At 36.5% G+C, this 14,822-nt stretch overlaps 1 protein-coding gene and 1 long non-coding RNA gene across 2 annotated transcripts; one reads left to right on the top strand and one right to left on the bottom strand.

Moving 5' to 3' along the window:
* Positions 1-721: 721 nt before the first annotated feature.
* On the top strand, positions 722-8,122 carry LOC110795110 (omega-amidase, chloroplastic). Its single transcript, XM_022000094.2, has 10 exons — positions 722-1,018; positions 1,142-1,258; positions 2,541-2,765; positions 2,887-2,980; positions 4,058-4,132; positions 4,498-4,576; positions 6,499-6,514; positions 7,161-7,241; positions 7,666-7,748; positions 7,848-8,122. The coding sequence occupies exons 1-10, from the start codon at positions 764-766 to the stop codon at positions 7,915-7,917; spliced, it is 1,095 nt and encodes a 364-aa protein (XP_021855786.1). The 5' UTR covers positions 722-763; the 3' UTR covers positions 7,918-8,122.
* On the bottom strand, positions 7,457-9,851 carry LOC130471844 (uncharacterized). The gene is made up of 2 exons (XR_008932144.1): positions 9,289-9,851; positions 7,457-8,835 (listed from the first exon to the last, which is right to left on the bottom strand). It is a non-coding gene; the product is annotated as an uncharacterized lncRNA (long non-coding RNA).
* Between the last annotated feature and the right edge of the window lie 4,971 nt (positions 9,852-14,822).

Here is a 14,822-nt window from a genome sequence, read left to right as displayed (position 1 = left end):
GCTTGTAAGAATGATTGGGGTGGAATTGCATACATGGCATTGGTGGGGGTCCGTATTTATAGACGGGTTGCTTGTACGAAGGACCCGGGTTATTACCCTTTGGTCCCAGATCCTCTCATTTGGATCCGACGGATAGATGCTGACAACGAGTGCCGACTACGTATAGTATACCTCAGATACTGACTGCAGTCTTGGTCTCTCCTTGCTTATTATGCACCCTTAGGAGCTGTTAAGGGATGTCCTACCAGCTTGTCGGTAGGGCTTCCCGTACACATTACAATCACAATAATTACTATTTTGCATTCTAAATCACAGCTCATACTCCACCGCTTCTAGCTTAACGCGAGTAGTGATTTTCAATGGTCTCGCACCTTTTCAAGTAGAGCCCTTCAAATTGGGTTCCGAAATATAATTTTTATCAATATAACATTTGAATATTACGGAGTATATAATTACAATTTGATATTGTTAAGCAAAAAAATGTACAAGTATACTGAAATTTTTAGAAACTTTTATCAATATAATATTTGAATATTAAATAAGATTTTTACACATATATTCATACACAAATAAGTTTATTCTAGAAAAAAAATTCAGATAAAAAAAATTAATATAAATTTTAAAAAATTCAAATAATTTAAGTTAAGATAAAATAAACCAAATATAACCTACTGTGTGTATATGGAAACTGTTTTTTTTGGGCCTGGCTTCTACAAATTCAGTATCACCAGTTTTCACCACTAAAGCAAAGATACCAAATGAAATGAACATTGCAGGAAGAACAATTTTCAACACTAGAATCCTCAACTCCTACTCAATTTCTCGCACCAAACTTCAATCAACCTCGACATTTTCTCAATCCTCTTCTCTTCCCATCTTCAGCAAAACAATCCGCGCACATCTGCCACCATCAAATCGGAACAATTCAAGGTGGTCAACAACAATGTCGTCTACTTTCAAGCCCGAACAAGCTAGGGTTCCTCCCGCTCTTCAATTACCCACCCCACCCATCACCAAGGTGATTACCTTTTAATTTCTCTAAATAAAATTGGGGTTCTTTAATTGTTGGTGATTTGAAGCTGAGGTTTTTCTGTTGGTATTTGGGGTTTTACTAATTTCTTTGAATTTTTTTCGTGGGCAGTTTAAAATTGGGCTTTGCCAGCTTTCAGTGACAGCGGATAAAGCTAGGAATATTGCTCATGCTAGGAAGGCTGTCGAGGATGCTGCTCAAAAGGGTGCCAAACTTGTTGTCTTGCCTGTAAGTTTGTTAATTGTTGTTGCGTTTGCTAGTCTCCGGCAGTTAATTTTCGGGACGAGTCCCAGAAATCGATCGCTAATAATCCCCTTTCTTGTAGTATTATATTTTATTTTAATAAATTGGGTTGGAGGGTGTAGATATTGTTGATCATTGTTTGTGTTTCCTACTTTGAACTGCCAATAGCTTGTTTTTTTTTTCCATTTTTTTGCTCATTCGATAAATTTTCTTGCTGAGGTTGGGGGTTATCTTTTCGGAATACTCAAGTTGAAATATGGGAGTGTATATGTATGCGATAATTGGCTGAATTGCTTGTGGTGATGTTGAAATCGCGTCCCCTATAGAGAATAGGTTTCATGTATCTTGATGGTGGTAGTGGAATTTTGAGCACAAGGATGTGTGTATTGTGGCTATTCTGAGACGACTTCCGTTTGGGTTAAATTGTCAGGGGAATCATGTGATCATTGGTTAGATGTCGCTGTGGTGTAACTCTATCATCTAAAAGTTTCCATTTTACGGTGCACATACATATATTGTTCTTGCAAGGCTGAGATAGCATCCTGTTGGAGAAAATTGTTGGTAATTCTATGAGAATATTTGAAGTTGAGCTTTTGGGGTTCAATTGGCTAGGCTATTCAAACTTGGAGGAAGTTGGTGTTATCTCTCTTATGTCTAAACAATAGATTTCCCTCAGGGATTCATGTGCTAGTATTTGATAGTGGATGCGGCTGTATTATAATCTTTTGGCCTAGGTGATGATTGGCACATCTAATTCACTTGAATTTGCCATAAAAATGATGTCACTAACCATCATTCTATCCTACTCTAGCTAGTGGTCACAACCTTGTATGGAATTGCATTTGATTGTAAGTATGTGTTTCTGAGTGCTAACTGAATTTTTTTTGAGAATATACGCAATATTAAGTTGGTACAATGACGTTAGATATCAAATAACGACATATCTGGATCACAGGATCAAGTTAACCAAGTCAGGATCACAGGATCAAGTTATTTCAGTTCTACTTTAAGTGGAACTTCTATTTGCTAAAACTTTTAAGAGGATATATCAAGATAATTGTAGACATGTGAAAGAAGGCTTCAGGAAGCTAAGAGCCTAAGAGTATATTCACACAAAAGGTGACCAGGAAGGAAGTGGCACCATCGTAGAATGACATGGACATAAAACAATTATGTCGGATACATTTGATCTTGAAAACTCATGTGTGTTTTTTATGGAAAATGTCCAGTGGACTTTGTGATGATGTTGGTGTTTGTATCCATTCAGGAGATTTGGAATAGTCCATATTCAAATGATAGTTTCCCAGTGTATGCTGAAGATATTGATGCTGGTGGGGATGCATCTCCTTCAACAGCAATGCTTTCTGAAGTTTCTCGTGCCTTGAAGATCACATTAGTTGGAGGATCCATTCCAGAACGTGTTGGGGACCGGTTGTATAATACTTGCTGTGTGTTTGATACTGATGGAAAGCTAATTGCTAAACACAGAAAGGTAAACCATGATTCCTGGACTTGGTTTTGTTTTTGTCTCTCATTTGCGACCCTTCCCCCTCTTTTGCTGCTGGTGCTTCTGTTTGAATAGACCTCACTGAACATCACTTTTCTGCCTGCAGATACACTTATTTGATATTGATATTCCTGGAAAGATCACTTTCAAGGAATCACAAACCCTTACAGCAGGAGAGGCTCCTACAGTTGTAGATACAGGTTCGTTGTGAAACATTTCTATGAGGGACATGTTATGTGATTCTTTTTATTCGCGGGAAGAGCTCAAAGTTGAACCGTACTGAGATTTCAATTTTTGATTCAGACTGTTGTATTTAGTATTGTTCAACTGTTCTATCACTCTCTGTAAACTTTTAGATATCATATGTTATTTTGCTGCTTATATTTGTCTAAGCACATTTTATTTCCCATTACTTGCCACACCGACCCTAAATTGATAGAGTTTGGTATTGGGACCTCTTCTTGATTCTGACACTAATAGAACTTGTTGGTGACTAACTCAGCTGCGTCCCCCCGACCCTCTATAGTAGTAAATTTAGGAGATTTTTTTTACGCGACATAGAATCTTATAAAGAAATAATCAGAGAATATGATCATGGGGGGTTTTAGGATTCTACATGAAAAACATAAGTTACTAATGAAAACGAAAATAACTAATCAAGCATGTATACAAGTATTTACTAGTTTGAAACTGAAGCTATGTGTACAAATAAGAGAAACTCAATATTAAAGTGCTTCGTCTTCCTTTATGAATAATTGATGTATTAGAGCAACTCCAATGATTGTAGCTAGGGACATGCTTTCCGTTTCTGAAAGTCTCAACCTATAGCTAGACCATTAGAGTGAAAATAATAAATTAGGTCCAAGCTAATTTGCTGACAAAAAGTTGCCAGAAGTTGACAAGTAGTTAATTGACAAATGGCCAAGTAATACCAATTTCAATAGCAAGCTAGTCGCTAGCCATCAAATTACCTAGAAAATAAAATAGCTTGAAATCTTATGTGGCAATTGGAGTTTCTCATATTCATCCACTCATCTCTTGTTGATGGGGAGTAGTGAGTATTTTGAAACTTTAAGCATATTATTGGTGTTCATTACTGTTGGAATCAATTTCAGCGCGTATAATCTAAACATTCTAAAGCCTTGTTGGATCTTGATTTATCAATGTTGCTAGTAAAAGGATCTTGTTTTTCTTTGCAAAATTTATGCATTCCTGCTTTCTGTTCTGTGAAAAGTCTTCAAGTGCTTTGGATGATGTGTCTCAATTTTGTTTACCAGAGGTTGGGCGTATTGGAATTGGCATCTGTTATGACATTCGCTTTCAAGAATTGGCAATTTTATATGCTGCAAGAGGTAATTACCTTCAAATTTTGGCACATTAGTTCTCCAATTTTCCTTCTCTATTCTTAGTTTTCATCAAACATTGGTTCATTTGTCCTGCATTTGAGACTGTTTTATAGTTCTTCTTGTAAGCTGTTTTGTAGTGTAATTTTGTCTACCCCCTCGCCTTGATGATTAGCTATTATTCCGTAGCAAATATTGCTGAATCGGTAGTGGGTTGCGTTTCCCTAATGTTTGATACACAAATCATCCTTTTTATGGAACAAAGTACAAACCCCATAGGAGTGTTCATCTTATAAGGAGTACTGCAAACTGTATTGAACTTTGATATGTGTATTCTACATGGAAAATTGTGTTGACACTTCTCTGCATACCAGGTGCTCATTTGTTATGTTATCCTGGGGCGTTTAACATGACTACCGGACCACTGCACTGGGAATTGCTTCAGAAGGCAAGGTAGTTTGCACCATCTGTGATTTCTCACCTCTTGAATTATTCTTCTTTCCAAATGATGCAGTTACGATGGCTGGATATGTTCATGTTAATGTTGATGTTGATAAATCGTCTTTCATGAATTGAATTCACTAATATTGTTTTCATAGAATATAGTTATGATTGAGGAATTAAAGTTGTGTCAACTGAACTATTGATTTTTTGGCTTCTCCCTTTGTGGCCTTGTTTGATTCTGGCTACTTGTGATGAACATTGATGATATCCATTTAAAAGTTGCAGAATTGTGCAGTAGAATGTGATAGGATAGATTATTTTGCAGAGTCAAGAGAAGAAAAAGAGGAAAAATAGAGAGATTCGTATTAGTTTGCAGAAATAAAATTGCAGAAGATAGTTGTATGGCTTTCATGTGCCCAAACTCACGTCCAAAGAATTACAATGATGATATATTTACTGAATGGCTTATCTCTCCCTCCTTGCAATTCATTTATACTACTTTCTCCCCATTACCTCATTCTCTCAGTCTCTCCCTAGCTGAATTCATGTGTGTTCCCCCTAGCTGATCACATTTTTTCACCTACTGACATCATAACAGAATCCCGAGCGAATTATGGTGTACTCCGTCTCCCATTATACGCTTCCTTTTTTTTTGCATTCTGGTATCTGATCTGAGGTATGATTGGCAGCCTGGTCTATTACACAGAACAGCGTTATATTTAAAACATTATTCTGCCAGGGTATGGTCAGAATAAACGAGCAGGGGACTAGGGGAGACTGAATGTACGGATATATAAATGTTATGGGGCAGTCCCCAAAATGTTTACTTTCAAAAGTAGGTGACGCCCTAGCTTGATTTCTATCCCCTGCCCACATTTCCTTATGGGGTTACACATAGTTCCTGCAAAGAAAAGCAAGACTTGTCATTCTTTCATGGAATCTGATTTTATGAGCAAAATCTGAGGAAGATCTAAAGATTCTATTTTCCTTCTCATCATTCTGTATTTATTAGTTGATTTTTAATAATAGGATTGACTAGATGGTTAGATACAATAATTATTCATGCTCCCAAGGCTCCTTGATAGTTGCTATTGTAATGTGCTCAACAGTATTTTGTAAGACGAGTATATGGTTCTTCGGAGAAAACTGAAATAACAAAATTTTCAAGTTTCTATCTCATAAAACTGGATGTTTAGAATGCAAATGATGGCTCTTCAAAACATTGCTTTCTCTTGTTTAGTTTGTTGTTTGATGTGCTCAAGGTTTTTTTGTATTTAAGTTTCTGATGATGAGATTTCTGTTTGCATTTTGTTTCCTTTATTGTCAATATCTCATCGAATTAGGAGGAAAATACGTGTACGGTGTACCTGTACTATATTTTTTTATGAGGATATGTCAAGCAAAAGCCTATTGAGGGGTGAGGCTGCAGAAACACCTTGGCCTTTCCTAACCTCTCAATTGGTTTCTGATTGAGTTGTAACATTCTACTCAATACGTACCTGTAGCACTCTCCGAAGATGTTATGTTCATTGGTTATTGGAGAAATCTGCTATGGCTGCATTTGCTGACGCATCCTATAATTAGTGGTTTTAGTTCTCTTGCTAAATATGAAGCGAGCCACTGATTTGTTGTTTAGGCGACTGATTCGCCATTGCTGCTTCTTATTGACTAAACATGTTATTGCTGCATAGTGTATTTCTGGAGTTTTCTTTCCACATGCCATCTAGGCACTTGCATCTCGCTGTTTGTGAATTTTATTGTTACTCACATTCACAACAAAATTAACCTTCCTTTGAATTTCCTTTTCTTGTTTGCTTATTTGGTATTATATCGTATGGATTAGTTTTATTTTTTCCAACTTTCATTGTCCACCAATTTCTTTCTCAATGAATCTGGCTGTTAAGAATGTATTTCTTGTGTTCTTTTTGCAGGGCAGTTGATAATCAGGTAACTTCAAGACCTATATTTTTCAATATAAGCTGATGCTTGTGCTTGCCATCAGCCATCACTCATAAAGTCATAAGTATTCCTGTGTTCATGCCATCATAATGTGTATGGAATTTCTTTTTCATCTACCGTTTTTATATAGAAAGCCGCCTATGAATTCTGAAGTTGACTTTATTGTAGTTGTGTCAAAGCCTGTAAACATGCTGTCAGGCCTGTCACAGTCAGAACAGCAGATGTAAGATTCTACAACTGCCTAAACATAAACATAGTATTCTTTATAGCATGTTTCTTAGATAAAGCCTATAGAGGAGGGTGGCAGGGAATTTCTGAATGAAAATAGTGATGTATCCTGCCTATCATGATGCTCTGGAAGATCAATACGTTTGGTAGTGGAACCAGTTCAAGGAGAGAGAGAAGGAGAGGGGGTGGCTAGCATATTTCCGCCGGATGTGAAAAATATCTCTCCAGATTATACTGATGTGACGAACTAGTTAAGGTTTGATCAGAAATGTAATGAAATTGGGTCTTTTTGTAACGAACTAGACATTAATGCAAGCTTCTAGAGATGCTTTAACGTTAGCTTACTAAAAGTATAAGCATATTTCTGCTGGCTAACTTGAGTTGTGTTTCTATTTGCAAAAAACAGGTATATGTAGCTACTTGCTCCCCTGCACGTGATGCTGGTGCTGGTTATGTTGCTTGGGGTCACTCCACACTTGTTGGACCAGTGAGTCATTGAATCCATTTGTTTTGCATTTTCCTTGATTTAGTTCTCAGCATTAATTTTATTTATTCTGTCTTTCTCTGTCCTTCTCTAGTGTATACAGAACAGGAAAAAAACAATGTTTTATATAGGCTAGAATTATCAATAAGGTAATGCACATTCCACCTTTGGAGATTCCTATACAAAATATTATATTCTGCCACAGAAAATATCAAGGATGAATGACCTGCATTTCCCCCCTCTATTTTCGCAGAAAATGCAATTCACATTCTTAAATTCTCTCTCAGTGAAATCCCACCAGATATCAGATTAACCATGTAGATCCATGAAACAACATACAGTTGGCTAGAGTCTACAGAAAGTAGTTTTGATATTGTAAATTCAATCATTATTGTTATTGCTTAACTGAGATGATGATATTTGGCAGTTTGGAGAAATCTTGGCCACAGCAGAACATGATGAGGAGATCATAATAGCTGAGATCGATTACTCATCAATTGAACTCCGAAGGTGAAATTAACTGGACTTTTGACACACTTTCGTTATTACTTCATGTAAACTCTTCTTTATTTCACTCTTCTGATTTGTTTTCTCCAAAACAAAACATAGGACTAATCTCCCGTTGGAGAAGCAACGCCGAGGGGATCTTTACCAGTTGGTAGATGTGCAAAGATCGTAGTTTCTATGGCATGCAAAGACTTGGAACCCTGGATTTCTTGTAAAAAGCCTTTTAAGATGAGCCTAAGCGAAGAGGATAGCAGTGTAATCAATTTTCTTAAGCAAAATAAGAATTGCTCAAATGCATGCAATAAAAAATTTGCAATATGAAAAGAGTTTTTGTATTTCACAGAAATAAAATATAAATAAAAGAAGCATCTTCTATACTTCTATCCAAATAGGTTCGGAAAAATCTTAACTGCAAATGCAGTTGTTTAACATGAAATTCCCATCTTAAGTTCTCAATCTTTACGTTTAACTCTAGTTACAGGCCCGGTGACATGGCTGTGCATCCAGCCCAACAGCACAGGGCCACCGAAAAATTGGGGCCTCAAATTTTCACAACATTATACTGTTTTTATTCAGCTAAGTTGTATGTAAATATGCTTTGGTAGAATGGCAAAGTACTTAACTCACTTCATAGAAGTTAGGGGTTCAATACCCAGGAGGCTCTTTTTATGATTGGCTTTTTTTTGTGTGTTCAACCTCTAACCTCTTTTAATTGCGGTTCAATTAATCGTTTATTTTCCCCATTCATTTCGTCCATCAAACGTCAATACCAACATAATGCTTTTTTTTTCCTTTTTTTTTTTTGGGTGTGAAACCTCTACCCTTCCGGCCTTAGTAACCGTGTAATTTCCCCATTAATTTCATTCATCAAATGTCAATACCAACACATTACTTCATTACTTCAGTTTGTGTTTTTTGTGCTTAAATCTGTAAGAAAAAAATCATAATCTTAATACTCCGTACTACTTGTATGCATAATAATATTTTGAAATAACTTCTTACACTTATTACCAGTGGGCAGTGGCGGAGCCAGGATTTCACGGATGGTGGGTCACCATTCTACGCCGCTCACCATACAATCAACAAATTCCTAAATCAACAAATTCCCAATTCAACTATTTAAATATCAAAATCAACATATTCCTAATTCCTCAACTATTCAATTCAACTCAACAATTCAACAATTCCTCGACAATTCAATTCCTCACAAATTCAATTCATTCTTAATTTCTCAACAATTCAATTCCTAATTCCTCAACAATTCAATTCAATTCTACAATTCCTAAACAATTCAATTCAATTCCTCACAAATTCAATTCAATTCCTAATTCCTCAACAATTCAATTCCTCACAAATCACAAATTCCCAAATATCACAATTCACAAATTCACAAATATCACAATTCACAAACAATATGTAAATAAATTCACAAATTATCAACATATTACAATTCACAAAGCACAATTCAATTATTATCAATAGTTTAAAATTTATATGTTTAATAATTAAAATTTATACAATTATTATAATTATACATTTATACCTCACGTCCTCAAGACCTCAACGAGTCCGTGAGTCACCGTCACCACTCACGAGTTGCTTGGAATTCGGAAATAATGAAATGTTGAAAACGGTGCTCTGTGCTCGGCTCGACGACGACGACGGCTCCTCCTCTTCCTCGGTGCTCGACGGTCGACAGTCGACACTGCCTCGCCTGCTCGCCTGCTCGGTTCCTCTTCGGCTGTTCCCCGCGACCTCGGTGACTCGGTTTCTGCTGCGGCATGCCGATCTGGGTGTACTTCGGTGGTCGGATGACTGGATGAGGTTGGTGGCCTGGTGGCTGGTGGCTGCGGGCCTACGTCGAAGAGAGGGAGAGGGAGGTAACAAAGGTTTTTAGGGTTTGGCCTTGTGGTTTCAGTTGGCTGCGTTCCAGACTTCCAGAGAGAGAACGCGCGGATTTTGATTTTTGGGTTTTCAATTTATTTTATTTTTTTAATATTAGTGGGTCACGTGACATAGGATGCCCAAGCCTAGGTCCGCCACTGCTTATTACTCCCTCCGTCCCGGAATACTTGCAACGGTTTGACTTTTTGCACTATTCACATAATTCACTTTGACCCTATTTTATTTATAGTATATGAAAATAAGAGTTAGCATATAATATATTGCTGGCTTCATCTTAATATATATTTTCAAAATATTAATATTTTATAAGTTTTTATAATATATAATTGAAGATATGTATGGTCAAAGTTGTGCATTGGCAAGCGTGTTCAGTCAAACCGTTACGAGTATTCCGGGACGGAGGGAGTACTCTGTATCAAAATTGTACATTTATATATGCTAAGGGCCCCTGTTATAGATTAGAACAGGACCTCTGAAATATTTAAGACGACGCTTGAACCCATGATAAGTTGATAACGATAGCAAGTTAAAGGGATAAACAAAGTATAAACAGCTTTGTGAATTGTGAGGCAAATAGAAGTGAATAGACCTGGTTATCGGGCGGGGCGGGTCAGGGTCGGTGCGGGTCAAAAGAGGGTCGGGTATTGAAAGGGTCATTTTTAGCGGGTCGATAATGGGCGGGTCAAAAGCGGGTCGCGGGTCAATAGCGGGTCATTAGTGGGCGGGTCAATAAACGAGCAATGAAAAATGAAAAACAAAAGAGCCATGTGCAAGTACAAGTAAATACGAAGCTATACACGTAATTTTTTGTATCATTACTATTTTAATTTTCAAAATAATTGTAGTATAAGTTTGACCCTATAATGACCCTGTCCAATAAAAGCCCTGTCCAATAGGAGTCATGCCCAATAAAAGCCCTATTAACTTGACCCTAACCCTATGTCCATTGGACTACCCTGTCCAATAACCAGGTCTAGAAGTGAACTCAAAGCCCATAAAACAAAAAAACAAGGCCCATAGGGATGTGTGCAAATAATGGTGCAATAGGGCAGCAGAAATTGACTGTGTAAAATTAAAGTAAAAAGAAAAAGCAAGAAATGAAGCGCACGTGTGTAGGTGTAAGTGCAGAAATGGGCCTAAAACCCGACAAAAATCCAACATCTGAAGTGGTTTTGTCAGAAACAAAGATCATCATAATATACGGCTTCTCTTTCTTTTGTCGACTGAAAATGAATTCACCAATCGTATATTCCGTATGTACTCCGTATAACATACATTCAGCAATTCAGTGTATCTGCATTTCTGCATGTTCTCTTCTACTCCGTATTCTGTTCCTCCTAATATACTAATCTTACCTTTAGTTATGATTGAATGGACGAATTAACCTATAGATTCCACATTACATGAGCCCATGGTTATGTGTGTCTCGAATCTTTCTTGAATGATATTAGGGTGTTATAGTGGAAGATCTTACTTTAAATGAACATATCTCATGATCTATTCATTAGATTTAGTTGATTCAAGTTGGAGGTGAAAGCTTGACTTAATAGCTTTCCAATGCCTGGTCATAAGCTCATTTTGGATGAGAAATTAGGGAGTTATGACTATTTTACGAGAAGTTGTCATGAAGCAGGGGAAGTTCACTGGAGGTTCGGCCGAACTCTTAGATGGTTCGACCGAACCTGAAGAGAGTCAGTAGCTTTGAGATTTTGGAGGTTCGCCCGAACTTTGGGTAAGTTCGGCCGAACTCTTAGATGGTTCGACCGAACCTAAAGAGAGTCGGTAGCTTTGAGATTTTGGAGGTTCGCCCAAACTTTGGGTAAGTTCGGCCGAACCTGAACTTGCTTCGGCCGAACCCTGCGGGTGAAAAGTTTTCTTCTCCGCAAGGTTCAATTGACGTGGCATTTTCTTGTCCTTTAGATTGGTTTGATGTCTAACACTATAAATGCCAAATGTAATGAGAAATACCAAATGTAATGAGAATTTCAGAATTAAGAGAGAGAAACACAAGTGAGGTTGAAATCATAGATCTAAGCATACATAGAATTCTCTCTTATTCACCTTTGAGAATTCCTCTTTATAATTCTTTCTCCATTGAAGAGTAATACAAGTTTCAAACCCTCCCCCGTGGTGGATGTAGCTCATTGAAAAGTGAACCCCCTTAAATCTTTGTGTGTGCTTTAATTTGTTCATTTATTTCTTCTTATTATTCCAACATTAAATTTGTCATACAAATCAACATTCAAGCCCAATAACACCCATTAATTATGTATTAATGTGTGTTCATACACTTCCAGCCTCAAGATCTTCCACGTCCTATGCCCGGAATCGGATTCTGAATAGGTTTTCTTTGTCTTATTTTATACATTGATCGTTATTAAGATTAAGCCATGGTCTTTTGGTTATGAATGAATTTAAAATGGATTGATTTGTACTAAACTTAATTCAAACTGAAAATATTAGATCTAAATTAAGCTGAAATATTTAAAAATAAGTCCAAAAGATTGGGCTTCATAGCAACTCTAATGGTTACAAAAGGAACCTGCTCACACAAAAATGAACATGTGAGCAGGTAGTCCACCATTGGTACAATAATGACATAAGCAACTGTTAAAACCTTGTAGCTATTTTGGGCTACGTAGCTCAAAAAAATATAGCTCAAATAAATAAATTATTTGAATTAAATATTATAGGGAGCTACAAAATATTGTAGCCCACCAATGTGATAATTTGTAATTTTAATTAATTATAGTTAAAAATTTGATGTGACAATTACTTAGCCACAACATCTTGTAGCTCACCATTGGAGTTGCTCTTAAAACATGATAAATAGGATAAAAGCATTTAAGTAGTCCAGATGATAGATAGGGCTTTAAAACATGATAGATAGGATTGGGTTCTAAACGGCTCGGATTGTAGTCGGGTTGGGTCGAATTTGAACATGAGGGGTTGTTAACGGGTTAGCCGGACTATAACGGGTTCGGGTTTATATTGGGTTGGATTCATATCGGATCGGATTAATCGGGTAACAGACTAACACGGGTCGGATTGAAACGGATTTAGCCGGGTTACATCAGAATCCGAGTCGGGTCCATTTGATTCCAAATTAGATAATTATAATATCGATGACTTAATTAGGGGACGGAAACGTAACCAACTTTTAAAAGTAATAAGAAATTAAGATCAATAATATAAGTCATTGAGTATATATAGTATATATAACTATATACTCAATAACTTATACTTCCTCTGATCATTTTTATTCGCAACGCTTGTCATTTTACGCATACCAATGCACAATTTTGATTAATAATATCTTTAAATCTCTTTAATTAAAAATATAAAAAGTTGATATTTTGAAAATACACATTGAGACGAATCTAACAAGATCCCACAACACTATATTTTAAAACGGTTTGGATTAAGCGGGTCACGGATTACAAACGGATCGCATTATACGGATTTTCATCGGGTTGGAACGGATTCGGGTTCAAACGGTTTGATCATAAACGGGTTTCAGATCGCTTCGGTTCAGATTAAACGGATTCGGATTGTCACGGATCGGTCTGTTATCGGATTAGACTATTAATCGGATCAATATTAACGGGTTGGGTCGGATTCGGGTTGAATATAATAAGACCGGATCGGATTTCAGATTTTAGCTCGCGGGTTCTAAACGGTTCGGATTCTAAATGGTCGGAAAAAACCATCGGGTTCACCGGGTCGGATTGAAAATTGACACCCCTAGTTTAGAGTCTTACTCTTACAGTCTTACTGTACATGTCTACGTAATGATCTAGATTTACAGAACGGTAATTACGGATCACCCATTTACTAGACCTAGCTAATTATCATATCGAGCCCTGCCCGAAATGGCGGATTTGGGTAGATTTGGGTTGTTTACCGGCTTGGGCCGTCCCGGTATTAATTTTTTTGGACGGGTTATATGCAACTCGAAAATTTTAGCTATAAAATCATCCCTATGTGAAATGGTTCGAAAACTCACTATTTTTGCCTCAAAATAGCGGGTTTTGGTACATAAAATTAGCCCAAAATTTTACCCGACCCCGCCCAAGATGATGTGTTGTTTGTTTTTAATTGTAGCCCAGCCCCACCGGTTGTTGAACAGGTCTCCCGAGCATGTACATTACATATCCCCTATGAAAATACACTTTCTTGACATATACGAGTAATTTCACAAGCATCTACATAAAAGTATACTTCATATATGGAAAACGAAAATGATAAAGGTTGTAACATGCGACCTTTAAGCCGTGTCACAATGATGAAATGACATGCTTATTTGTCATGATTTAAATTGGAAACTATATATATATATATATATATATATATATATATATATATATATATATATATATATATATATATATATATATATATATATATATATATATATATATATAGCTAATGTGTTGCCTGCTTTATATCGATTACCTTATTTACATATTTTCAAAGTAAAAATATTGCATTGATGGTAAAAATATTATAATGACTCATAGCCTACGTGACGCCTATATGTAACCATTAAACTCCTACATGTAAGATTACAACAAAAAAATGTTGTCGCAACTTGCGATCTTTATAGTAAAATCTGTATTAATTTTTGCTTGCACGTCTCTCATTCGAAGTACTCCGTCTAACTCATGCAAAACTTACCTCGTTAAGCGTCTAGCTAGGAAATTTGTTAACCCTAAAGTTTTGATGATGACAAAGCAAACTCCTGACTATTGATTAAGTTATGTTGCAAATTAGGTTCCGAGATCCTTTGCGGGATAATACTAAGTTAATGAGATCCTGAGTTGGATAAACTAAGCAACGCGGAATATATGCAAGTATTTGGTCCATGTCAGACACTACGTTGGAGAATTAATCATTTAGCAAGTTTTCAAAGGCGAGATCCTTAGGCGAGTTCCTAAGGCGAGATCCTCATATATTATGTGGATCCTCGATGTTCTAGAGAAGGAACAAACTGTGAAGATTTCGGGTGAAGCTTCCTAAAGGTGCAACATGAAGACTATAACATATGAGATTATGTTTAGAATTTATGTAAGTATTTAATAATGTTTATACGTAGTTTGGAACGAAAGGAACATAAATATTTTGGTACGTTTTAAATGAAAATTTTAACTGTAAATATAGAAGAATTTTTAA

The sequence above is a fragment of the Spinacia oleracea genome, chromosome 1, assembly GCF_020520425.1.
Source record: "Spinacia oleracea cultivar Varoflay chromosome 1, BTI_SOV_V1, whole genome shotgun sequence".
NCBI classification, from domain to species: domain Eukaryota; kingdom Viridiplantae; phylum Streptophyta; class Magnoliopsida; order Caryophyllales; family Amaranthaceae; genus Spinacia; species Spinacia oleracea.
The sequence above is the reverse complement of the archived record's forward strand: the minus strand, read 5'-3'. Positions and strand labels throughout refer to the sequence as shown.

What these genes read in the sequence shown, in the direction of transcription:
- LOC110795110 (XM_022000094.2), top strand. Translation starts at nt 764, where the DNA reads ATGAACATTGCAGGAAGAACAATTTTCAACACTAGAATCCTCAACTCC. An exon ending in CCACCCCACCCATCACCAAG is followed by an intron (nt 1,019 to 1,141) that starts GTGATTACCTTT and finishes TTTCGTGGGCAG; the next exon opens with TTTAAAATTGGGCTTTGCCA. An exon ending in CCAAACTTGTTGTCTTGCCT is followed by an intron (nt 1,259 to 2,540) that starts GTAAGTTTGTTA and finishes GTATCCATTCAG; the next exon opens with GAGATTTGGAATAGTCCATA.